The sequence below is a fragment of the Pseudorasbora parva genome, chromosome 1 (assembly GCF_024679245.1).
Source record: "Pseudorasbora parva isolate DD20220531a chromosome 1, ASM2467924v1, whole genome shotgun sequence".
Lineage (NCBI taxonomy): Eukaryota > Metazoa > Chordata > Actinopteri > Cypriniformes > Gobionidae > Pseudorasbora > Pseudorasbora parva.
Genome location: NC_090172.1, coordinates 33,939,859 through 33,964,562, shown reverse-complemented (window position 1 = coordinate 33,964,562; position 24,704 = coordinate 33,939,859). Strand labels below are relative to the sequence as shown.

Here is a 24,704-nt window from a genome sequence, read left to right as displayed (position 1 = left end):
AGTAGTACAATGATTGTATCCAATGGTTATATAACATTCATGACATTCAATGGTACTAAATGATTATCAATAATGTACTTATAGTTAGATGTTACTCCAAAGCTAATAAAAAAATCTAACACCAATGCATCCTAAAAATTAGAGTCATGATTATAGACAGGCATATTTGCATATACATCACTTTCTGATTAAGGTTAAACCTTGCTCTAGTGGAGCGTTCATGTAAACATGATAATTATACATAATAATAAATGATCCCATTGTTTTCCTACAGATCTTTTGTGATGTTCACTCTTATTTTTTATTTCAACTCAGTTTTAATAATTCCAAAAGATAATTGAATTAATGCAACATGCTTGACAACAGCACGCAAGCAAGCGCTGAACTTGATTTGTGTTTTTATTTCTTCCAAATTTTTTAGTATCCTAAATCTCTTTCTTTAAAAGCTTGTCTTTGCATAAAGACCTGCATAGAATATTTAAGGACATGCTCGGATATTACTGAATATTCTGTTACAATAGGTATTCCAATAAGGTGTTAAAAAAACCAAAATTCGATACTGCTGGTTTAGATATTGGCTTAAACAATCAGCATTTGGGTTAAAGCATTTGCATGACATATTCCTACTGATTGACCAATATGGGGTTTTAAATTAATGATTCACAAAAAATTCATATTGCCACCCCAATCATCAAAATATATATAATTATTAGCATGAAACCATATATAAACTATATACTAATATATGAACATCTTACATAGCCTATCATGATACCAAGAACATGATCTGTTTGGTCTTAAGAGATAGTTTGGTTAAATGGATAGTTCTTCCTAATATTTTTTTTTTTTACTTTAGGGCGAACTATTCATTTAAGAGTTGAACACAATTCTACTAAATTATAAATCTAATTTTGTATTAAACTCCAATTTCAAGACTTAAGTAGAGTGGAATGAATCACATCCCTATTTTGTTCTTTAGCAAACAGCCCTTTAAATGATATCAAATCTATAACATTAAAAAAAAAAAAAAATTCCAAGAATGTTAAACCTGATAAATATATGTGTGATGCCTTTGCATTATTTTATGTGATTAATATGCTTTACTATACTATTAAATATTTCAAGAACCTACTGAATTGTTTTGTATTTTTGAAATAAAAGAACACACACACACACGGTTCACTATCTTTGGGGGGACTCTCCATAGACGTAATTGTTTTTATATCGTATAAACCTGCCCCTAAACCTACCCATCACAGAAAAGATTATGAATTTTTACTTTCTCAAAAAAACTCATCCTATATGATTTATAAGCCTTTTGAAAAGTGGGGTACTGCTGGCTGGTTCCCACTATGTAGGTAATCTCAGGTTTTACTATCCTTATGGGGACATTTGGTCCCCACAATGTAATATAAACAAGGACACACACACGGTACAGCCATTATGGCGCTGGTTGCCTGGGCAACCGCTGGAGCTACTGGGAAAAGGAAATAGCCACTCCAGCTCCGAGATCGCTACGGTATGTGATACATGGCATTTCCTGTCAGTGTAAATAGACAGTCGGCTGACATGGCTTCACTTACAGTCCAAGGCTGCCTTTGAGTAAACAAAAGGACATCCAACGAAGCTTTCTCCATGAAAGAGCCGTTCTTCACTGCAGATGTATGCTGCGGTGGGTTAACGTGCTGATGTTAGCCAGCTAACATGGACCTTGGATCAATGCTGTACAACAGTTTGAAAGATGTAACGTGGAGTACGACGACACTACTTTTGGATAGACTTGTTAGTGCCTACAGACTACCACAGATCGTGAAGTTGGACAGCGGTAAGATTTGTCCTGAGTTGTGTTGGTGTTGTGTGCAGCAGCGGCAGCTGCGCGTGGGCGGTCGCGCTCCTGTGGAATTCCAATAATTAGCCGCTTCGCGCGCTAGGCTAGCGCGAGCCTTCACTCCATGCACACACAGTGCGGAATACCTTTAAACCGGGGGCTTTACTGCCATCGCTTACACATTCTACATTAAAAGTGATGCGTTTTAGTTGTTCTGAATAAGTTAAAGACCAAACTGCCAAATAAAAGGCGGAAAGGTATGGTGTGGATGTTAGCAGGCTAACCCAAATTAGCCAGAGGCCAGAGAGTTAAATAAAAGACTGTAACTGTATGCAGTCAAACACCGACCGTATAACATTTACTTTTTATAATCTATTACAAAACTCTTTTCCGAAGTAGACCACTGTGTCCGCAATCTCCACAATGAAACTTAATGTGCGAAACATACTAAAATAAAATATGTTTAACACAAATAATATATGCGTAATGGAGTTATTTATTTATTAGCGTTTTATTATAAAGTGTTTAATGTAGCTCCAAGTGCTGGTGTGTATGTGCTGAGCTCAGTGCTGTGTGTAAAGATGGAGGAAGTCATAATATCAGAGGAACTAGATGATTATCATTATGGGAACTGGGGCACTATCATTAGACTCACTAACTGAACCCTTATGTGCTCACTGGGTACACAGACTGAGCTTAAGGCATACAAAGGAATCCAGCTCACCTCTTATATTGGTTTATATGAATGCTCTACTTACAAGTATGTTATTATATAAGTAAGAGTTAATTATGAGTTTTGCATTTGTGGACTTTATTATATCCTTAAGCACCATTTTAGCATGCTTCTTTGCTCTGATTTTTATTTTGAAGAAAAAAAACCAACACTATTAAGGTCAGTGTTCCATACTGATGTCATACTGTTTTTCCTCAGGGGAATCGGTGGAAGGGCTGAGAGAAAATGACTACCTCTTGATTCATTCATGTCGGCAGTGGACCACAATTACCGCCCATAGCCTAGAGGAGGGCCATTATGTCATTGGACCGAAAATCGAGATCCCTGTCCATTATGAAGGTAAGCCACTCAGTTGTTGTAGTGCAGCATGCACTGTTTGAAGAAATGTTTGTTCTTTCTAACACCTTATGCATTTTCCACAAGTAAATCAAAGGTTATAAAAGTTAGTCTAGCTAGGATTCACCGTTTTATTGCAACTCAATAAAACAGAAAGAGGGAAGGTCTGTGCTATATATTCCCCATCTGCTTTTAGCTGGGAGTTCATTAGCTAATTGGTCCTTTCATATTGACATTTTTCTGGCTGTGGAGAGGGTCAGTTGGCCACTTAAAGGAAACAAGACCTTCCTTAAAAATCCTGGATTTGGTTACAGAAGTATGTCTTTCTATTTTTCTACTTTTTTCTCTGTTGCAGTGTTTTTATATAATTTGGGAAAATATAATTTGGTTTTATTTCAGTTCAAGGAATTAAAAAAAATCGTTGTATCCAACTATAAGTTGGAGTGGTTTAATATCCCCAAATTGATATAATGTATTTATTTGCTTTAAACTGAAATGGCCTTGCAACTTGAAATCCAATCCATTTCAATTTATCTACTGTATGTTTTGTTATGGAAACAATGAACATATTGACACAATGCTTTATCCTTGTCATGATGTTACATAATTGCTCTGTTTTACTGTACATCACAGGCCAGTTTAAGCTGCTGGAGCAGGACAGGGACATTAAGGAGCCTGTACAGTACTTCAACAGCGTGGAGGAAGTGGCCAAAGCATTCCCTGAGCGAGTTTATGTCATGGAAGAAATAACCTTCAATGTCAAGGTCTGGTTTTGTGCTCACAGCAGCCACTGTTTTTGATTTTAGACCTTTATCAGAATGGAGCATGTATCAATTTGCCCTAATTTTAAGATTTGCGGCAATCAAAGGTCTTCTGTGTGACTAGCATTTTTTTCTCTCCAGTGATCTGTTCTAAATGCTTTTGTCTTTCTCCTAGATGGCATCAGGAGAATCCAATGAGGACACAGAAGTTTACAACATCACACTGAGCACTGGGGATGAGCTGACACTAATGGGGCAGGCTGAGATCCTGTATGCCAAAACATCACGAGAAAAATCACGTTTCAACACCATCTTCAAGCGCATCGGCAAGCTTAACTCCATCAGTAAGCTTGGCCGCGGAAAGATGCCCTGCCTTATCTGCATGAACCACCGCACCAATGAGAGCATCAGCCTGCCTTTCCAGTGCCGTGGTCGTTTCAGTACCTGCTCCCCACTGGAGCTGCAGATGCAGGAAGGAGAACACACTATTCGCACAATTGTGGAGAAGACCAGGTTACCTGTGAATGTCATGGTGCCCAGCAGCCCGCCACGTAATCCGCATGACGTCCATTTGATCCGTGAAGGTCACCGATACAAGCTGGTCAACATCCAGACTAAGACAGTGGTAGTGTGTTGTGCGTTACGTTCTAACAAAATACTGCCAGTGCATTTCCCCTTACACGTGTCCACAGCACTGCCACGTTTATTGGTGCCTGAAGGGCTGCTTCAAGGAGAAGCCTGGCTGGAGACAGTGGTCCACCGCTGGTTTGCTTACTGCCAGGAGCAGTTCGACATTGACGACTACTCTAGGGCAGTCCGTGATGTGCGGGTGGACTGGATTGAGGACGGTAAGAGCCCTAAAAAAAGTAGCGCTGGAGGAACGGGAAGTGGGAGTGCCATCTGCAACAGCAGTGGAAGTGGAAGCAATGGCTGCTCCTCGCACGTGCATTTGCCAAGCTCTCTAAGTTCAGCCCGAGATGAGCTCACGCAGTCATTTCATCGCCTGTCTGTCTGTGTCTACGGAAACAATCTTCATGGGAACAGTGAGGTGAATCTTCAGGGTTGCGTTAGCTTATGTGGAGATTGTGTGCCAGCAGAACCAGCGGATGCAGATTATCTGTTCCCTGAGCTGCTGGAGAGTTCTTCAGGCTCCCTTAAACCAGATGTGCCATACGAGGAGCTTTGGTTGGATCAATTTAAGAATTCTGGACCTGTACTAGACCACACTGAGGGTGTCCGGGGAAACTCTTCTGTCTCTGGCTGCACGACTGTACTGCCATTCTCTACAGCGGGTCCTACAAGTGCACTGCTTGGCTTAGATGTCAATCTACCTCCACCTCCGGTGCCTCCAAAGTCTGAAGCTGTGAGTTCATTTTAACTAGATTAGATTAATTTTAATATTCTGTTTTAAAACAAATAAAACAAGACATTTTTATTCAACATTTGCACAAATCTACACGACCATACATAAGTTTGTGGCCATTAAGTTTTGTTGTTAATTTTATAGTTATATATAAAAAAAATGCTCTTTCTATTCATCAAATAATCATGAGTCAAATGTAAAAAAAAAAAACCATTAAGCCGCACAACTGAAGAAGAAATTAAATGTTTCTTGAGCACCAAATCAGCATATTAGAAAGATTTCTGAATATTCATATGACACTTAAGACTGAAGTAATTATGCTGAAAATGTAGCTTCCGTCACAGGAATAAATTATATTTTAAAATGTATTTGTATAAAAACATTAAATAGTAATGATATTTCACAATATTTTTGTGTTGTTTTTACAGTATTTTTGATCAAATAAATTCAGCCCTGGCCTTGGGGAGCATAAGAGACTTCTTTCCAGAGCATTTAAAGAATTTTACTCATCCCAAACATTTAAAGAGTACTGTATATTATTTTTGATAATATGTAGCAAATATCTGCGTTCAGATGATCATGGAAAACAATTTGTGTAGAGTTAAACTAGCTTGCAAGCAATAGTAATTTGTAAGTGAATTGTAAGAGTCAATAGGGTTAACAATATATTTGAAAACAGTCAGAATAAAAACAATTCTCAAAACCCTTATCTAGTAAAACACAAAAGACTGGAAAAGTAATTGCTTGAAAACAGTGAAAACCCTGATTAGAAATCTTGATTGATTTATTTTTAAAAATCCACGGTTTTAAGGTTGTTTGTTTGGTTTCATACTCACAGATAAGGCAAAGTTTATTCTGTGCTTACATAGTGACTTATGTGTACTGTTGGTCAATCACTGAAGGTCTAATTATATTCCAAGCAGGAACAAAGGTTAACATTTCAAGTGTTTTCAAGGCCTTGTTGCTAAATTTGCAGCCTGTCTCATGAAATCTGTATCCATTCATTGCTCTAATAATATAATCGTAGTACATTCATGTTTTTAGGTCCATTACAGTTTTTGTCGTCATCTTCACAGGTGAAGGAGGAGTGCCGATTGATGAATGCTCCACCGATTCCACCAAGGAGCTCCAAGCAGGCAAGCTCAAGCAGTGCCACAGTGCCATACCCTCCTGCCAAGCCACGTCAGACAGATACCCGCTCCCCAAGCCCAACACTATCCTATTACTCGTCCGGCTTACACAACATGTGAGTTATGCACAGTTTTGATTGACAAATGGACGTTAGTTTTTGTGAACTGCACTACTTATCATGACTGAACGACCATCTTCTCCCTTCCCTGTTCTCCATCTCTCAATAGAGGTGGAGAGGGCGAATCTCAGAGTGAATCAGATGATCAGAACCCCGCATGTTACCCTTGTAACTGGATCAGACCAGATGTCAGTGAAGGCTCCAAGCCTCTCCCTTGCCTCAATCCTTCGGTAGATGCCTCTTTCTCCCGTCTTTCCTGGCCTAACGATTTCTGCGGAGGTGAGTCATATAAAGGTGAGGACTTCCCATCGCCACACTGCCGGAGTTACTCTAGTTATCCTCGGAAGAGGACCCCTGGTACTCCTAAGGCTTGTCCCTCAGGCTTGTTAGACTTCGAAAAGCGAGCAAATTGTGAGGGGAGTGCTGTGGCCTCCAAGGCCCAACAGGTTTCCCAGTCTACCAAGTTTTGCACCAAGTCCACCAGCTATAACATGGAAATGTGCAGAGACAAATCCACAGAGGAATGTAACACTAAGCAAAGCCAGTCCTGCCCTATCTTGCCTCCAAGAACCTCTAAATGTAACGATACAAAGAAGGATGCAGAGCCTGCTATTACAGCCACAGCTGATGTGGACGTCATCGAACTTGAGTCCAAAAGCTGCTTGCTTGAAAAGCCGCATCATGGCACTACAAATGTATTCTCCATTTCCTGTCCTGTTGCTACAGGGTTGTCTTGGCAACCACCAAGTAATCTATCAGGTATCTCCATTGAAGAGGTTTCTAAGTCACTACGGTTCATTGGTTTGTCAGATGATGTTGTCTCTTTGTTTGTGCAAGAAAAAATTGATGGAAATTTACTCCTGCAGCTAACAGAGGAGATTCTGTCTGAAGACTTTAAGCTAAGTAAACTTCAAGTGAAGAAACTCATGCAGTTTATTAATGGCTGGAGGCCCAAAATGTAAGCAAAAGCAATGTGCTGCAGTAATGCAGTAGCAACTATTGGCCTTCAGTATTGCATTAGACAGTTTTGTATGTCAATTCTATGCAGTCTTGTAATGATTTTAATAGCCATTTTGTTTAATATATACATGTATATAAATCTATATATTGATTGCTTTGTGTATTAACCTGTGCCCATCTCTGTTATCTCTCTGACCTTACGGTACCTGCACAACAGACTTTATTTGTTCAAACCCAAAGCCTTTGAAAAACCTGAAGCTATTCTGACCCAATCGAACTGTGGCCTAAGTTTCTTATGTTGTTGATCAATAAAGATGATTGACATTGATGATTTTTCTTTACTTGAACAAATCTTTTTGCTTTACCATATTAAGAACTAATATTTGCACCCCATTCAAATTGAATTATCCTTAACCAAGTTGTAACACATGTTGTAAGTGGTTATGTCACCAGCTTGCTGTAAATTAAAATGCTCCCAGCACCGTCATTTTTACCCTAATGATTAATGAATGCTGATGTGTCAAACAAAAGTAAAGAGGATGAAGTTTCACCCTTTTATACGTGTTGAAATACTTTGAGCTTTGTAGGCTCCAGTATAACAAATGACACGTATAGATGTTTTATTTGATGGCTAGATGCCTTTAATGCAGTGCAATGGAAATTGGCAACTGTGTGCGCTACAGTTTTTTCCTTCATAAACATCAGGTAAATCTTGTTAAATTTTGCAGTAAAGCTGAACATTGCTATAAAAGTGTAACTTGACATTAGCTGTGGTTCTAAAAGCCTTGACTTTTTTTCCTTGTCACAGATTTACAACATTTAGAAAAATACAAAAAAACTCCTCTACCTGAACTATTATGCCACCCACTATTTGGTTCAAATCCATGGTTCCCAGCCTACCCACACCCTACCCAATATATTAGGGTCAGTTGCTTGATCGAGCAAGCAATCTACTTGATCTTCAACACTCAGATCTTTCTCATTATGTCGAGCTCTTATATTGTGTTGTTCTTCCCCTCGAGCAACAGCCAACATGCCCTTATACTCCGGGGTCTTCTCAAATCCGAGACAAAGCTCTTCACTAGAAAATGAACCATTCAACATTGTTAAAAATGTCTTTCTGCATAATATTCAACTTGCACATTCTTATTTTGTCCATGAAGAAAAACGGTTTTGAAGTCTTTAAATCAGGGTTCCCCAGACTCAGTCCTGGAGGGCCGCTGTCCTGCAAACACACCTGAACCAGCTAATCAATGTCTTACTAGGTCCTATAAAGGCATTGATTAGCTGGTTCAGATGTGTTTGATTGGGGTTGGAGCTAAACTCTGCAGGACAGCGGCCCTTCAGGACTGAGTTTGGGGACCCCTGCTTTAAATGATTTCTTTCTAATTCTTGTAATGCAAGTGGCTAAACTTATTACAAAGCATCATGATATGTTGCCAATGTATTTAAAATGGCCATGTTTATTTGCCACAAATCCACAAAAATAACAACTCAAAAGTTTTGAGGTTTTACCTACCTTGTTATAACCAAAGGATTGGCTCCCTCTAGCTTCCGGCGAGCAAAGGTGACCTTCTGTAGTGGGAACCAGTTTATTTCTTTGGTGTTCACACTGTCTGTCCAGGTACCTCCTTTTTTCAGCTGCTTTAGCTCAAAGTTCTGTAAAATGAGGAAAAATTGTATTGTCTTTTACAATTAGCCTGCCTCTTTGATACTGATTCAATAATGTCTAAGCTTGTTATACACCTCACCTCTTGGGTGGAAAACTAGAAAATCTAAATTGTGGATCAGGTCTACAATGAGTAGAAATTACATTGATGATTATATTGAGGGCTATGTGGCAATTTGGAAAGCAAGCTATTGTTTCTGTTTGCAGCTTTAAAATCTGCTTTGTGTTCTTATACCTTCCAGTCCAGTGAAGGCTCCTTTACAAAAACATCCATGGTGTTGAGAAGCAGGTCTGGGTCATCTCTGAAGGCTCGCAGTGAGTGTACCATCACACTCTGGATGAGGCCAGACTCGGCCATGGGTCGCATCAAGTTCATAAACTGCCTTGTCAGTCTAAATGGCATCAGCTCAGGCACAGGGAGAAACTACATGCAACATATAACACAAGTTATTTGAATCATTATAAAGTCAAACAGTTGATCTTTTATCTCTAAATTAGTGCTGTGTCACCTTACAAAAAATCATTGTAGTCAAACGTCCTAATGAATATAAGACCACCAAAAAAAAACCCACCTGTGTGGCTGATCCGAAAGCATGACCGAAGTCAATGCCGATCATGCCGCCCGTCTCTGTGTTGATCATGAAGTTAGAAAGATGCCGATCACCAATGCCCAGAATCCAGTGACTGATGCAGAGCACAGCATGAGAGCTGCTGAAATGGGACCGCAACGAAAGGAAGGCTTCGGGTGTGGTACTCATCCTTAAAAAAGCACGCCTGAAAACAAGCATTCATGCCATCATTATTCCTTTTAGAATTAGGGCAAATACCATTAGTGTTACACTTGAACAATGTATAATGCAGAGAAATTATGGCATACTTTAACAAGTCATCAGGCACCATCTGCTCAATTCTCCTGAAGTTGCTCACAGTGTCCACACGTTTTGCTTTCCTGTAGTGAATCAAAGTAAATGCATTAATAACTAATATTATTTATACAAGGACAAGCCATCTTTTAAAGCCATTGTAGGATACTGAGTAACGCTGACTCATGAATTGATGATTGATGACTTACTTGTATAGTTCAGCATATCGTCTAATGCCGTCCACCTTCCCAGCAACTTTGCTGATCCAGTTATCATAGGACTCATTGGGCCTAAAATACATTAAAACAAAGTAGCACTTGATTAACTAAAAGCAGAGTACATATTGATTAGCAAGGTATGAAGGCAGAAACCCTTTGCTTTATTTGCAGAGGAAAAGGAATAAAAAATTCACTTTGTGATAGTCCTCAGCTCCTGTTCAGTCCTTCTGCTGGAAAGAAAGTCCTTCAGAGTGCAGGTGTTCTCCATCCACTCAATCAGGCCGATCCTGTAAATGTCAGCAGACATTCGTTAACAACCCTTAAAAACGGTTACCAGCACATAAAGTCAAGAGAAGTCCATCCTGGTACCTGCTGGTGATGGGAATGACCTGGTAAGTGCGGAGTGCCAAGCTCCGCTGAGAACAGGCAGTGTCCTGACTGAGAATCATGTTCATCACACCAAAGAGCTGCTCGATGCGCTGGTCCTGCCGCAAGTCCTCCCCACCCTTTACTAGGAACGGATAATCCCGCTCGTCATCTCCTCGTATGATAATACACTTTGGCCGTCGAATAGATGTCATAATCTTTACCTAAGTAGAGAAGATGAACTGTACTACACTGAAAGAATCATGTTAAACTGACACCTAATAAGACTAAGATTATTCCTCGTACCCTTTCATCGAAACCTGTGATCTTCGCATGATATTCAGGCAAAGGCTTCGATTTGCCATCATATTGACCTGTAGAGAGAAGACCAGAACCGGACTTCAAAAGTCAAACCCTTATGCTACATGCAGAACTTTATTAAAGTAATGAGAAACAAATTACATTATTTTCAAAAATGTAAAAATTAAGAAGTTTTTGAACTAACCTGGTACCTCCAGTTCATTTTTGAGCATTTCTGCTTTGAAGCTGCTGAGCCAAGGTGAATATTCTTTCATGTTCCCTGGTTCCTTTTGGAAGCCTTTCATGGAGGCAGCCATGTTGTCCACCTTTTGAAGGAAATTCTTGTCCTTTCGCTTTTCATACAACTGGGACCCACCAGCACCAAGAAGCTTCTCCAATTCTCCACAGTATTTCTGCAATAGTCACATGTAAAAAATGAAACAGTAGACAAAAATATATATCTATTCATGAAATACAGAGAAACCAGCATGATTAATTTTTGATCAGCCTTTGTGATTTACTGTACGTAAGTATAAGTACTGTAAGTTGTGAACCTGAAGGAATTTTCTTCTGAAAGATCCAAGTCTTGGAGACTTTGAATCACCAAGCATTCCAGTCATATCATCAAATAGCTGCTTTATTTTCTTTTTGTCCATGTCTGGTTTGTCCAGTTGATTCTTCACCTCACCAAACCAGTCCTGCCAAACCATTACATGAGAATCAAAACCAACACAACAGGCCATAAAAATGTCATGTCACAGTAAGTTAAAGAGGAAGTGTGTAATAATTACTGTGCCACTAGAGGCGCCAACTGAAACTGCAACCTAGTTGAGCAGCTTGAATGGGCTTGACATCTCAAACCTGGCTCAACCAATGGCACTTGGATTTGGGTGCTAAGCTCATAGGGAAAAGGACTTTGTACCTTGAAAAGCATGTCGGGGTTGGTAAGTTGCTGAAGGGCATCTACAAACTCTTGAATGACGCCACCTTTATCCAGTAATGACTTCAGCCTGGAACACAAACAACACAGTTTTCATGTCTCAGTAGCAGGAAGGCATCAAGTCACTGTACAGACATTTACATACTTCTCAATAAATTCCCGGTTCCTCTGACCACTTGCAGACTCCTCAAAGGTGTAGCTCTCGCTGCTGATCATGTATGGGTAGACGAGGGCTTGTGGATAGCATTCTGCAATCTCCTCTATAACATGCTGAACCGCTATCGCCTGTGGTTTGTCAAGCAGAGCCATCATTTGACTGATCCAGCCAATCAGCAACCAGCAAGGCACACTAACAACCTAAAAGGACAGAAAACGAAAAAAATCATACCTAATGAGGAGATGAAAAATGAGGCATAGTTATCGAAATCTTTAGCTTAGCTAAGTGTATTACATATTTGAAAATGCCATTTTCTGATTCACCAATGTAGTTGAGTTTCTGTTGACCTTGTTAATTTATATTTACCTTTTGCCCTAAAGTATCTAATTTCTAAATATTAATTTAACCATGTAAAAAGATCCTGCTCAGTGGACAGTAAAGTTCTTCTGAACTGTCTGGTCTCCACTTTGCATCAGGGTTCATTTGTAAAATCCTAAAATCTATAAACAGCAAGCAATCTCGTACCTCTCTGACCATCAGGTCCAGGGTTTCTGCGGGGTACAGTTCTACTAGCTGCAGTAGACGTGGGAACTTGAGCCTGGCCTCATCTGAGTTAAGCTTTAGTGCCTTCAGCGTCATCTTCACTACATGTCCAGGCAAGGACTGCAGCTTAGAACTGATTGCTAGAATCAAACATTAAAGGTGTTGTTATAAGTATATCAAATTGTACTGTAACCCACTAGCTGCATGCATGGAATCAAAATAATACGTTATAAATTCTGAGACACTTGTAGGGTACTCTGTATTTATGAGAGCAGTTGGGTGCTGTATTGGTCCAGAGCTGTCTTACCCTCTTCTTTCTGTTCGCTCACTCTTAGTCTTCGGTCACAGAAGTTGACCAAGGTCATGTAGGCCTCCACAATACCATGTGTGTGCACATGCTGCTGGCTGAAGGACTGCTCTTCCTCTTCTGCCTTGTGTGCCGCACTTCGCAACAACTCCAGTGCCTGCGTCTGCAGACCCTCTACCACCTGAGCAGAAAAACAACACCTAAGATCCTAATCCGAACTGGAATGAGAAAAACTGATACCAATAGCTAGAGCACAACAAACACTCACACAGTCATCAACATGATGGCAAAATGATTTTTTTCCTCTCTTTTTTTTCTAACTGCCAAAGGTAAACATCATTGTTTACGTAGTATTAAAATATATTTTGAATAAATCACTATGTACTAGCATTATTCATTTGTGCACTGACTGTAAGCATACAAATCTTGATTTCAGACACTACTAAAAGAGAAATGATATTTCAAAAGCATTTCTTCAGGAGGCAAAAACTTTTTTGTTGTTTCAACCATTTAAAAAGGTGCAAAAATGTACACTACTGTTTTTATTCACCAAGCACACATTAAATGTTACAAAAGATTGCCATTTCAAAAATATCTAGGGCCTCATTTATAACCGTTGAGTAAGCACAAAATAGGCCCTGAAAGAGTCTTCCGAAGCTAAGACAAGTTGATTTGCATGTTTCCTTTTTAAAATACTTTGTCAGCGAGTCAGTTTAATTGTATTAACACTGAAACAAATAAGTAGATCTATCGGTTTCCATTAAAAATAGCCTATACATCCTAAAATATTCACATCACCAGCAAAACTGCATGAATTTGATTTGAATTGTTTAAAATGAACAAAATATTTAGATTTAAAATAGGCCTGTGGAAATGAATTAATCAACTTTATTCTAAAATTGGATGATTTTAAGCAATGTAATGTGTAATGCACAAATGGCATTCATAGTCTGTATAGGTCCCGTTCTTCATGTGTTTTCGAAGCTTTGATTATGTTTACAGTGTGCAATATAACGAGTTCATGTTTCGCGTGTAAAAACACAGTATTTTTCACACAATTTGCTTATCTGTACAGCGCTGTTTCCTCTGTCCTAAAAACGGCCTGATGATTTCCTTTTTCTATGAAGTCCCTCCTTCAGAAACACGTAACGAGTTCTGATTGGGCCAGCGCTTCCCGTGTTGTGATTGGACAGCAGCTTAGCGCACTTTGCCCGGAAAGGTCCCGCCTCTTACCATAACGAGGAGATGCAAGCGCTGAATGCGCGCTCTTCTCCACGTGAGAGAGCAACAACACCACGCCCCCTATTTTTGCGTGTACTTGTGGGCGGAGGGTTAGTCAACAAACGGTTCTAGTGACGTCATTCCTGAAGGAAGTGCAGGGGTGTAGTCCAAACCGGCCGTTCGCTGTAGGCTTTGAAAGGGAACTTCTGTTAAATAAAATATCTCGCTTGGCATTGAACTTTGAGCTTTATAATTTTACAGGTATTATTTATGCTCTAACAGCAACATTTCACACTAACTAAAGTTTGAAAGATGGAATCGCGAAGAACGGGACCTTTAATATTTTTCAATGTCTTGTAACTTTGACTGTTAAACAGTGTCACGTGGATGGGAATAGGCATGCAAATGATATGCAGATAATGTTATGCATAGTAAAACAAAGTGTTGTCAGCTCCATTTATGGTGATTTCAGGGAGGAGACAGGCTGGAGATGCACGTACACACAATCTTCTGCTGGCTGGGATTTATAATTAAGGGATTTTAGCGCTGGTTCTGGTGTACACATGGTTTTATAAATCTGATTTTTTAAATAATAATAGTTTCTTAAGCATCAAAACAGCATATTAGAATAATTTCTAAAGGATCATGTGAAACTGAACACTGAAGTAACAATGCTGAAAATGTAGCTCTCATCACAATAATTGTAAAATATATATTAAAATACAAAACGGTTATTATAAATTGTAATATTTCACATATTGCATTTTTTAACAAATGAATGCACCTTTAGTGTGTAAGAGACTTCTTTCAAAAACATTAAAAAACTCCCCAAACTTTAAACAGTAATGTAGTACCTGCACCATGGTGCTGCTCCTTTCTTTTTCAAAATATACAGCTTGGATGCCAAAAATACATTTAAATAATCTTATTTGGAACATGAAAAATTCTATAATAACAATTGGAAACTCATTACCTCTGTGGCAGATGAGGCCATTGAAAGTTGAAGAAGCTTCTGTACTTTATCTTCCCCGAGAGTCTCTAGAGCAGAGGGACTTCGATCTGCAGCGCTGGCCATGAAGTCCAAGGTGGTGCCCAGAAGGATCTTCTGATCACGAAGCATCTGAGCAGAGGAGCCTTCACTCTGTCTCTCAGAATCCACTGTAAAATACAGTAATACATCTATCATGAACTCAGACTCTGACAAGGGTTGAAATTATGTGTATTTTATATGATAAGAGAGGATGTTTCATACTTAAAAGTGGCACAGTCTTGAGCAAAGCATTAATCTTTTCAGCCGGCCCAAGGCCAGCACTTCTTCTGTGAGTGAAACGGCTGAAGCTGTGGACCCAGCGGAGCAACCAGGCACCATCAGTCTTTGCATCACGGTGAAGTTCCTTTAACAGCTTAGATGCCACCGGAAAGTTATTCTATCGATAAAATCGACACATTACATTCTGCTTGAATGAATGTTAAAAACAATTAGATATCCATCCAGCCTCAAACCCCCCATCCCACAAAAATAAACAGTAAACTACTAGGCACCAACACTGATGTTTGAAAACCCTGAGCACCTGTTTCCATGCACTGTTTGCCATTTGGAGTTTCATGTTGAATTTGCAGCTCTTCACTAGCGCTCTGAGTTCCTCTCCACTCGCCTGCTCCGCTCCGTCCACCTCCATGCTGTTTTCAGGGGTGGAAGTCAGCCTCTCTAGAATCTTATCCAAGAAGAAACAACTAAAAAACAAAGATGAAAGCATGGATGGGACATTTTTTCATCTCTTTTTAAGGCGGAGAACCATTTCTTCACTATAACAGCACTGGGACATCAGTATTCCCAGTGAGGTGTTGTGAATTAGAAGACTTACCGAGATGTGATGATGTCATCCCAAACATTCATGGGGTCCAGTTTAGCATCCGGATAGCGGCTGGTCCATCGTCGGACCATGAACTTGAGAGAATTCACTGAGACTGAGAGCAACCAGATTCAGAGATAATTTAGTCTGCTGAAGGCCCACAACATGGTTATAAATCCTAAAGCATTCACCCGACCTTCCCAAGAATAATTACTCACCCTCTCCAGTGATATAATTCAGGAAGTCTTGGATCTCTGTCAGAGCTTGGACAGACTGTAGCACAGTCAGGCGGCTGCGGTTCAGCAGCGGGTCGATACTTGAGTAGTTCTACACGATACCACGTAATGTCGAAGGAAAAATTAGGTATGTAAATATATACTATTATTTGTTGAAGAAAGGCCTATGTAACATCCTTTCTATAAAATGCATGCCCTCTGTGAAAAAACTCATTGATTTGGTAGGTTTTTTTTTAATCAAAACTGACCTGCATAAAGACTTGCATGCAGTTGTTGGCATAGTATTTGGCCCTGTCGTAGTCCTCTTGCAGGATGTACAGTAGACTCAGTTCCTGACTGTAATGGGTCTCCATGATGATCTTGTGCTCTTCCATCTTCATGGCAGCATCAACAAAGCTGAGCAAATCCTGAGTTCTCTCGCCCAGCTGCAACTGCTTTAGCATACTACGCATCATGTGCTGCAGGTATGTTTCCTATTAGAGACATAAAAAGAAGAAACTACTGTAGGATATTATATCATTTGATAATAATATGATGATTAGTTACTCACCGTGGTGACAAATAGCTGACATTTAAACTGCTAAAAATTACTTAAAAGTCATACCACATAAAATGGTTCTGTCCACATTTTTTCTAGTTTGATGGGCGAGTTGTCATCGATGTTTACTGTGGCACAGTACTGCAGAGATTTCCACTCTGTCAGGTGATTATAGGCTTCAAGTGCAGCAATCTCCCAGAAATCTTTCTCAGTGTTTGTGGGCTCTCCATCATTCCAGTCCTCTTTGTTCAGAGCCTGATCAAAACAAAACATCACAACTGAATTGATAAGGTCAGCTATAAAGCACATGCATTTACAAAAATTCAGATAAAGGTTCAGATATGCAGAAACAGCACCAGAGTATAAATATTGAATATTCATAAAAGACTATATTTGAATAATAACTAACTACTCATAGTTAGTAGAATGTTTAAAGTGAACCACTGAAATAAGGTATAACCAAATCATGTCAGATGATAAAAAATGAAATGAATGAAAGCAAGACATTTTACTTGCCAACAAGAAAAGTTAGCTTTCCATTGTGGGAGTTTTTTTACATACCCCAGTGTGACAATTTTTGTATGCTTTTCTACAGTTAGAATTATAAACTCTCTACAATCATATTGTGATCACCTTAAAATGAATTTGACTAATAGAGATATTGCGATATTGTTATTGTGAATTATTTTGGTCACTATAATCATGTAGTGAAAATCTGATACTGTGTCTTATTCTCTAACAGATATTTAAAATCAATTTAAGGAAACCTATGCCTTAAGATGCATATTCTAAATCTGTTTACGTTCCAATAGTGTGTATGTAACCAAGAAAACGTATCAATACCTCATTATAGAGCTTCACAGCTTCAGCATAATCACTCTTTGCCTCTGCTTGCAGGGCCGTGAATGTTATTTTCTTTGTACCAATCTTGCCGCTAAAGATTCCCCTGACTACATCATAATCTCCCAAAGACCTGTAAAGTCTACAGAGGAATATGAATTAGTATAGAACTTATGAACATGGTGAATGCTTTGAACATTTATGAGGGAGTTTTGCTCGTACTTGGCGAGGTGGATCCATCTTTCTGTGTCAGGTGGCAGCTCTCGTTTGCCTCGAGCTCGTTTCGAGGGAGGTTCCTCTGATGTTCCAGTGCCATGAAGCAAACTCTCCTCCAGTAACAAGATGCCCATGGGCTGCTGCAGACTGGCGAGACAGCTGGCACTGACAAGAGCCGGTTCAACACCAAGCAGGGCCTTATGATGATAACTCATATCCTGTAAGGCAATATAAAAAATGTGGTTGCATAAAGGCAAATAATACAATTAACAAGCACAACTGTCTTATTTCAAGATTTTTAATATTTCTCTGTTCAGCCTTATTAGTGCCTCACTAGCTTATAAACAGAGCTATTATGTCTTATCTCTTATCACAAGTGTGTACGCACCTGCACACAAGAAATGAAAGGGGGGAAGTAGACAGTGCTCATGCTGAGAAAGGTGTTCAGGGTCTGCACTAGTTCCTTCAGAATGCTGCTTGTTTCTTTACTAGGCTTGGATTTCTCCATTTCAACCAGAACCCCAGCAAACAGTGAGCTGAAGAGCTGCTTCGCTAGTGTGGCATCCCTCTGTGAAACAAATTTAAACAAAATTTTGGATTTGGTTATCTATTTTTTGATATTTAGTCTATTATTTTCAAACACATGTTGACCGCATTGTTAAAATAATCCTGAATCACAGTGAACCTGTGCCAAAGCCTGTAGTGGGGCAATGAGGCTGCTATACTGAATCTGAATATCAGGAAGATCTCCAACTCTATAGCTGCGATACAGTGTGACCTGAGCATCCTGGCGGATCTTCAGATCTGCTCTTCTCTTCTGTACAACACAAAAAAGAGAATTTAATAATAAAAACGTACAAAAAATATCCAAATGTCTAGCTATGAAAAAGAGCTACCCTTTCTGTTCTTTGGGATTGAATTTCTTTCTTGGCGAATCTGATGCTCTCCTTTTCTTTATCCTTTAGAAATCTCCTCCTGAGCCTCAGAATGTCTGCGCGCCGCTCCCGCTCAGCTGTTTGAAAACCAGCACAGACTTTAACTGCTGTAGAAGTCTCTAATGCTAAATGCTAGTCAAGTCCAACCTTTAATCATAGGGAATTGTCAGAAATCAAATGTATTGATGCATTGTCTTTTTCTTAAGTGACTGACCTGCACTTCGACTGTCTGTCTCATCACTGGCAGCGGTCAGGCGTCTAGAACCAAACCCTGCACCCACGGCTCTCCAGGCAGCTTGGGGGCGCTCTGATCTCTTTTTCTCAAACACCATGAGTGACGATAAAGAATCAGATGAAAGGGAATAATCAGCCAGTGTGTCCACACTACTGCCGGTTAACCAGTTATATGAACGCCGTCCTGAAAGAACAGATGTCTATTATTACACAGAAAGTAATTGTCATTACTTATCCTTTAATACATATCTCCTCACATCTTTCCTACAGATCTGAGTCTGCAGTTATAAAATCAACACTTTTCAATATCCCACTTAGTTTCCTCTCTCCTCACCCCCCATCCCCCATGTAAGACATTATTATTATTAGAATTATTACTATTGTTTAGGCTACATCTACAACTATAGTAGAACAGTTGCCGAAATATATCAAAGCAAAAGAAAATGAAAGAAAATTAAACTAACTGTAATACTACACAACAAATAAAAAACAGTTAACAATTGGGAACAATTCATTGTTAATAATAACTGGTAATATAAAAAAATACACACAAATATGGTATTTTGTGGCGTTTGAAACCATTACAATATAAAATATAGCTGCAAGCAGCCATTACCGAAGCCAAACACAACAAAAGCAAACAAGGAAGCTAGCAGCAGACCAACTGCAAAAATGACTAAAGACATTTGCAGACAAATTTAAGCAAAAATGTTGAAACCCCATGTTTATACATTGCGTTGCATAGAGTCAATTTCCTCTTTTGTTTAAATATAGCACCACCAAGAGGCAGAATCATATATGTGTGTCCACGGAGTGAGCCCATAGATGTGTGTGTGAATTTTGGTGAAAATATCTCATTTAGTTTTAAGTTATAGACATTTATATGAAAAAACACATACAAATTACTGACACATGACTTTGATTGGATTTTACTACCCCTTACTATCAATATTTTGAGATTTGGGCGTTTCCTTATAGCTATTGACCTATGTTTCCGAACTTCTGAAGCTGGTTTCGTCTCGATCGGACTAGCGGTTTCAAAAATATCAGCTAATGTTTTATAAGTGCTTAATTACAATGCTGCACAAACCATACATCAAAACCTGGCAAATCTGGTATTGTTGGACTCGGCAAGAATTCAGGAGACCAAAAAAGTTCCTCCCATCAAAATATGTCAACCACACCCAAAGTTATAAGCGTTGGAGAATAAATATTATCCACTAGGTGGCGCTGTTTCGAAACGTCAGGCTTCTTCAAGGCATTGTGGTGATGACCCATACCAAGTTTCGTAAAGATCCGTTTATGCGTCCATAAAATACAGCATTTTAGCACATAATTCAAAATGGCCGACACGGTAAAATGATATCAGTCGACTCGGCATGACGCCCCGAATCTTTTGAACAAACTGTTCAGAAGTTATAAGCCAAAATAGGTATTTGATGCATCTCCGGACCAGTAGGTGTCGCTGTGCCGAAATGCTGCATGTTGCTTCAGGTTATGCTTGTGATGACGTACCAAGTTTGGTTTGAATACGATAAAGTGTTGTGGAGATATAGCCTTTGTGTTTTTGCAATCAGTATGTAAAATTTGTTCGAATGTTTATCAAAAACGATTTGACCAATCAACTTAAATTCCACTCATTAGGGTTCAAAAGTTATTAGCATAAACATGAGTGAAACTTTGGACAGTTGGTGGCACTAGAGGGAATGATTTAGAGACTCCAAATTTGGTGTGGTTACTATTGGCACTGACCTTTATTAGTGTACCAAATTTCACAACTTTCCCGCAATTGGTTCTATGGGCTGCCATATACTGCAATGCCGGAATAATAATAAGAAATCTAACGAGGGCACCTTCGGTGCTTGGCCCCTAATAATTATCTCTAATGTTCAAGCTAAATCCAGTGGTTTAGAGTCACCATTAATTGACGAAACTTTTAAGTGATGGTAAAGGAAGTGAGGATGTGTAATTTCACTTGTTTAAATTCCTCCATTTTTTCCTTGCATTCTTCCCTCGTACCCTGATGGGGTGGAGCAAAGATGCGAGGAAAGGACATGAGGAAAGGAAAAAAGGATGCACAAATAAGAACTGAAAAGCACCCTTTATAAGTGAAAGAAATAAAGCTCATTTTATATTTCATGAGGTACCTGCACCAGGAGCCAGGGTCTGAGAAAACTCTAGGGATGTCTGTGTGGCCCTGATCTGACCCCTTATTGTGGCTGCCTGGCTTTCTGCAGCCTCTGGGCCCTGAGTGCCAGGGCCCTGGGTGGCTTGAGTCTCCATAAACATTGGCGTAAGGACTGTACTCCGCAAACGCCAGTTAGAGTCTATTGTGTAGTCCTGGAATAGATTAACAGAAAGCACCAAAATTGGTCAGCAAAAAAACAACTTTCTTTGGAATTAATCAAATAGAAGGCATGATTTAAAACCAGGGAAAATAAACAGTGCTGTAATAAATAACCTGGATAAGCTGTTTTTACCTGGAACTTGCACTCAGAGAGTGGGAACTCAAACATATTGCGTGTGAAGTCAGGGCTGTGACTGGTCATCTCGAGTAGCAGGTCAGTGGCCAGACTAAGGAACTGTTCTTCAATTCGGGAAGAATACAGTGACTTCAGCATGACAAGCATGCGCTCCAGAGTCTCTGGAGGTAAACGGCTCTCATGACTCCAGAAATTGCGCACATAAAGCCTTAAAGAGAAAATCACATAGGGATATAAGAAATTACCTTAGGGTTATGTGTTGATATTGATTTTTGACAAGATTCAAGTGCACAAATTTTAATGCTTTTGCTTACTGTAAGCCATGGTTCTCATCTGTCAGCCCCTGGAGGAGACTCTCCCGAGCTGAACTGAGCACTTCAACAGAGGTGCTGTCTTCCCTGCTTTCAGAATCACTGCAAACACACCATTATTATAAATAAATATTCTCCAAAAATAAATGCAAAACACATTCAACTGTAAAACTTTAACGGTAACAAACAAACAAAAAGCTAAGGACATAAAAAGGAACCATATAGAGAGAAAATGAACAAAAGTCCATTGTGTGAGATGACTGGACTGGATAAGGGGAGGCTTGTAAAGTCAGTTACCTGTAGTTGTCCTGAATCCACATCAAGATGTCATACATTCTCTCTCTGCAGACAGGAGAAGGATGAGACACAAATGCTGTGACAGTTCCCAAAATCTCCTTTAGCTCTTCCGGCTTTAGACATGCCAGGATCTTATGTATGATGTCCAGACAAACACGCTGCCTGGCTTCATCTCTGAAAGACACAGGATGTGAAATGAATATCAAAGGCATAAAGCCTGTAATAACACAAGTAAAACAATGAAGAAGTGAGCTACTGCAGTATCAACTGACTTGTGGCTCATGATCTGTGTGATGCCTTTGGTCTTGAGGTGCAGGTAGATATCAGGAATGACATCAGCACGACTCAGCACACATTCAAGGCAGTGTGTCTTCAACATGCCATGCAACTTTGGCAGCAAATAAAAAACAGGGTTTACGAATCTGTGGAATATAAAAACATCAACATTATTTACAAACATAATGCTTTAAAGTTTATCGGATGACATGATAGGTACAAAAACTTTGATCTCACCGATCCACCAAAGGTGGGAAGTGTTTGGACACTTTACTTAGACAAATAATAAATTTGTCATCCACCTCCTTTTTCCTCAAATCCATGAGCTTTGTAATGGTGATATTCAGTAAGGGCCCTTCATTTTGCTACAACAACGGGAAAAAAAACAATAGTTGTTCATTTTACTGGATACTCTAGTATCTACAGACAACCTTCATTATTCACAATACATTAAACGAAAACGAAATAACCCAGGTGACAAATGTGATATAGTTTGGCAAGAAAAGAAATGCCACACATACATTTTCTCGCTCAGTCATGTAGGTTAGGATTAACCCAATGATTTCAGCAGCTGCTGAGTAAACCTCCTTATATCTGATAAATGATAAATTGTTGGCCAGTGACTGAAAGTATCTGTGAAAAAAAATTGTGACAGAACAACAATGGTTTTATTTATATATATATATATATAAAAACATTTATATGAGAAAAAAAAAACTATTTAAAAAAAATGTTTACCTGTCATGCTCAATTCCACATGCAGCATCATAAGGTGGAAGACTATTGGCCATTACAATACCTAAAAGCTGTATTCCAACAGAGTTATCCTTGCTGTTGGGATCTGTTCCAGCAAATCGTTCATATATCAAACTATAGGAGGGAAGGGGGGAAAGGGAAAAAAATCTTTAGGATTTGCAATCCATCGATTCATGCATGGTCATTTAGCCTGGCAGCACAAAAATCCGAGCCTGTAATCTCAGAAATTCTCAATATGAAATATTTTCACTACATGTACAAACTAAAGTAAATAAAGTATATTGAGCCATTCAAAAAAAAAAAACTTTAAATCTGTTCTTTTTAATTTTCTTAAAGATTATATAATTATAGAGACATATCAAATGCTTCAGCTCTCATAACATTTTATAACCATACAGTTATAATTTGTTAATAATTTGTACCAATTTATTAAAAACTAGAAAGAAAAAAAATATTATGAATTATGGGAAAAAAGCAGTTTCAATAATAGTTCTTACTCGTAGGGTATTGTGAGGCAGTCCTTCCAGCATTCCACAACTGTGCGGATAATCTCCAGATTGTGGCGGAAAACAGCCCGTTTGGTGTGGAAGCAGTTCTTTACCAGAAACCCGAGGAGCCTATTGGCCAAAACTTCATCTCTTGTGCTACCCTAAATGGTGAGAGAGATAAGGGAAAGAGACAAACCAGATTAAAAAGTATGCAACACTCCTACATAATTTTTATACATGGTTTTCTTAAAAAAAAGAAAAAAAGTACATATACACATACAGACAGATTGAAAGTCAATACAAGAGTAAAAAATACCATCTCAAACTTACTTTTGGTGTGGTCACACTGGCCCATGAGAGGACAGTCACCACAATGTCCACTACCATGAAGTGAATGCCCTCTCCTCCGTTGCTACTGGAAACCACCAGTTGCACCAGTGGGCCCAGCCAATGCTTCGCATATGGACGAAATATCTGGACAAAGATAAACAATAAAAGCAATACATATACATTGTATCAATAAATCCAGAGATATGAAAATGCTGAAGTACCTCTTCGGTATTGATGATAAGTTTGGCTATGAAGAGTCTAATGTTCAGAGGGGTGGATGGATTGTCCAGCTTCCCCTGAAGGAACTTCATCCATGGAGGAAGAACACTAGGTGTCACACCCTAAAACAAAACATAGTGTAGTGTATAGACAGTGTTCTAACTCAAAATCTAGACAAAACTGTTCATGGCCATAAGGTCATGCTGAGACTGACCTCCTCTATTTTAGGGGTGATGTTGTTCCTTTGCATGTGGTGCATCAGTGCCGTCATATTGGCCATACACTCATGCTGATTCAGTTCATCCATCTCCAGCTCCACAGTCTCATCTTGAGAGACAACATCCTTACGCTCCTAATAATAAAGACAATTATGCATTAAAAAATTATAAATAACTTTAGAAATAATATTCCTAAACGGATGACCTCTGCTTTACAGAAAACTCTAAAGACGTACTCGAGTCCTGCTTGAGCTGTTCTCGCCTGAAGGATTCTGGGAGTTGTAGGAGAAGCTCTGAACTCCAGTGGAGAAGTCAAACTGACTCATCTCCTCACTGAGACTACTATCTGCCATGTAGGACTGGGAGGAGAGGTATACAGGAGCATCTGAAAAAGAACAAGAGTTTTAAGAGAGCAGCTGGCATGTAAAAAAGCGCCTTGTGAATGTATGCTTAAGAGCAGACATTTTCATGAATATTAGTAGATGGCATTTGTCTTTGTAAAACGTGTAGTTGTTAACAAGCCTATCAATATCTCGAACAACTCACCTCCATTTTCTTCACTCACTTCTTTCCTGATCATGACATATTTCTTTTTCCTCTCAATAGGGACCTGTAAACACAAGGAAACATGATATCAAACATCACAAAACAAAGTACAAA

The 24,704-nt window shown here is 39.2% G+C and overlaps 2 protein-coding genes across 2 annotated transcripts in view; one reads left to right on the top strand and one right to left on the bottom strand.

Moving 5' to 3' along the window:
* The first annotated feature begins 1,427 nt into the window (after nt 1–1,427).
* Nucleotides 1,428–7,558, top strand: garem (GRB2 associated, regulator of MAPK1). The gene is made up of 6 exons (XM_067438271.1): nt 1,428–1,825; nt 2,760–2,900; nt 3,531–3,661; nt 3,834–5,021; nt 6,098–6,267; nt 6,380–7,558. The coding sequence occupies exons 1-6, from the start codon at nt 1,705–1,707 to the stop codon at nt 7,230–7,232; spliced, it is 2,604 nt and encodes an 867-aa protein (XP_067294372.1). The 5' UTR covers nt 1,428–1,704; the 3' UTR covers nt 7,233–7,558.
* A 290-nt stretch (nt 7,559–7,848) lies between these two features.
* prkdc (protein kinase, DNA-activated, catalytic subunit) overlaps nt 7,849–24,704 on the bottom strand; it is a 35,900-nt gene continuing 19,044 nt past the window's right edge. Inside the window, exons 45-86 of the mRNA XM_067438257.1 lie at nt 24,591–24,654; nt 24,281–24,429; nt 24,041–24,178; nt 23,829–23,948; nt 23,608–23,751; nt 23,287–23,438; nt 22,772–22,903; nt 22,555–22,666; nt 22,271–22,398; nt 22,030–22,179; nt 21,758–21,931; nt 21,464–21,562; nt 21,147–21,357; nt 20,814–21,006; nt 18,647–18,850; nt 18,394–18,509; nt 18,183–18,314; nt 17,886–18,065; nt 17,504–17,715; nt 17,285–17,423; nt 16,508–16,696; nt 16,152–16,376; nt 15,886–15,994; nt 15,680–15,782; nt 15,386–15,548; nt 15,067–15,241; nt 14,788–14,972; nt 12,594–12,774; nt 12,269–12,426; nt 11,732–11,943; nt 11,569–11,656; nt 11,201–11,344; nt 10,852–11,059; nt 10,653–10,720; nt 10,350–10,570; nt 10,175–10,267; nt 9,972–10,052; nt 9,777–9,848; nt 9,472–9,673; nt 9,135–9,323; nt 8,750–8,889; nt 7,849–8,311 (exon numbers count right to left, since the gene is read on the bottom strand). Coding sequence (XP_067294358.1) covers nt 8,107–8,311; nt 8,750–8,889; nt 9,135–9,323; nt 9,472–9,673; nt 9,777–9,848; nt 9,972–10,052; nt 10,175–10,267; nt 10,350–10,570; nt 10,653–10,720; nt 10,852–11,059; nt 11,201–11,344; nt 11,569–11,656; nt 11,732–11,943; nt 12,269–12,426; nt 12,594–12,774; nt 14,788–14,972; nt 15,067–15,241; nt 15,386–15,548; nt 15,680–15,782; nt 15,886–15,994; nt 16,152–16,376; nt 16,508–16,696; nt 17,285–17,423; nt 17,504–17,715; nt 17,886–18,065; nt 18,183–18,314; nt 18,394–18,509; nt 18,647–18,850; nt 20,814–21,006; nt 21,147–21,357; nt 21,464–21,562; nt 21,758–21,931; nt 22,030–22,179; nt 22,271–22,398; nt 22,555–22,666; nt 22,772–22,903; nt 23,287–23,438; nt 23,608–23,751; nt 23,829–23,948; nt 24,041–24,178; nt 24,281–24,429; nt 24,591–24,654 — 6,360 coding nt within the window. The 3' untranslated portion in view covers nt 7,849–8,106. The remainder of the gene's footprint in view (nt 8,312–8,749; nt 8,890–9,134; nt 9,324–9,471; nt 9,674–9,776; nt 9,849–9,971; nt 10,053–10,174; nt 10,268–10,349; nt 10,571–10,652; nt 10,721–10,851; nt 11,060–11,200; nt 11,345–11,568; nt 11,657–11,731; nt 11,944–12,268; nt 12,427–12,593; nt 12,775–14,787; nt 14,973–15,066; nt 15,242–15,385; nt 15,549–15,679; nt 15,783–15,885; nt 15,995–16,151; nt 16,377–16,507; nt 16,697–17,284; nt 17,424–17,503; nt 17,716–17,885; nt 18,066–18,182; nt 18,315–18,393; nt 18,510–18,646; nt 18,851–20,813; nt 21,007–21,146; nt 21,358–21,463; nt 21,563–21,757; nt 21,932–22,029; nt 22,180–22,270; nt 22,399–22,554; nt 22,667–22,771; nt 22,904–23,286; nt 23,439–23,607; nt 23,752–23,828; nt 23,949–24,040; nt 24,179–24,280; nt 24,430–24,590; nt 24,655–24,704) is intronic.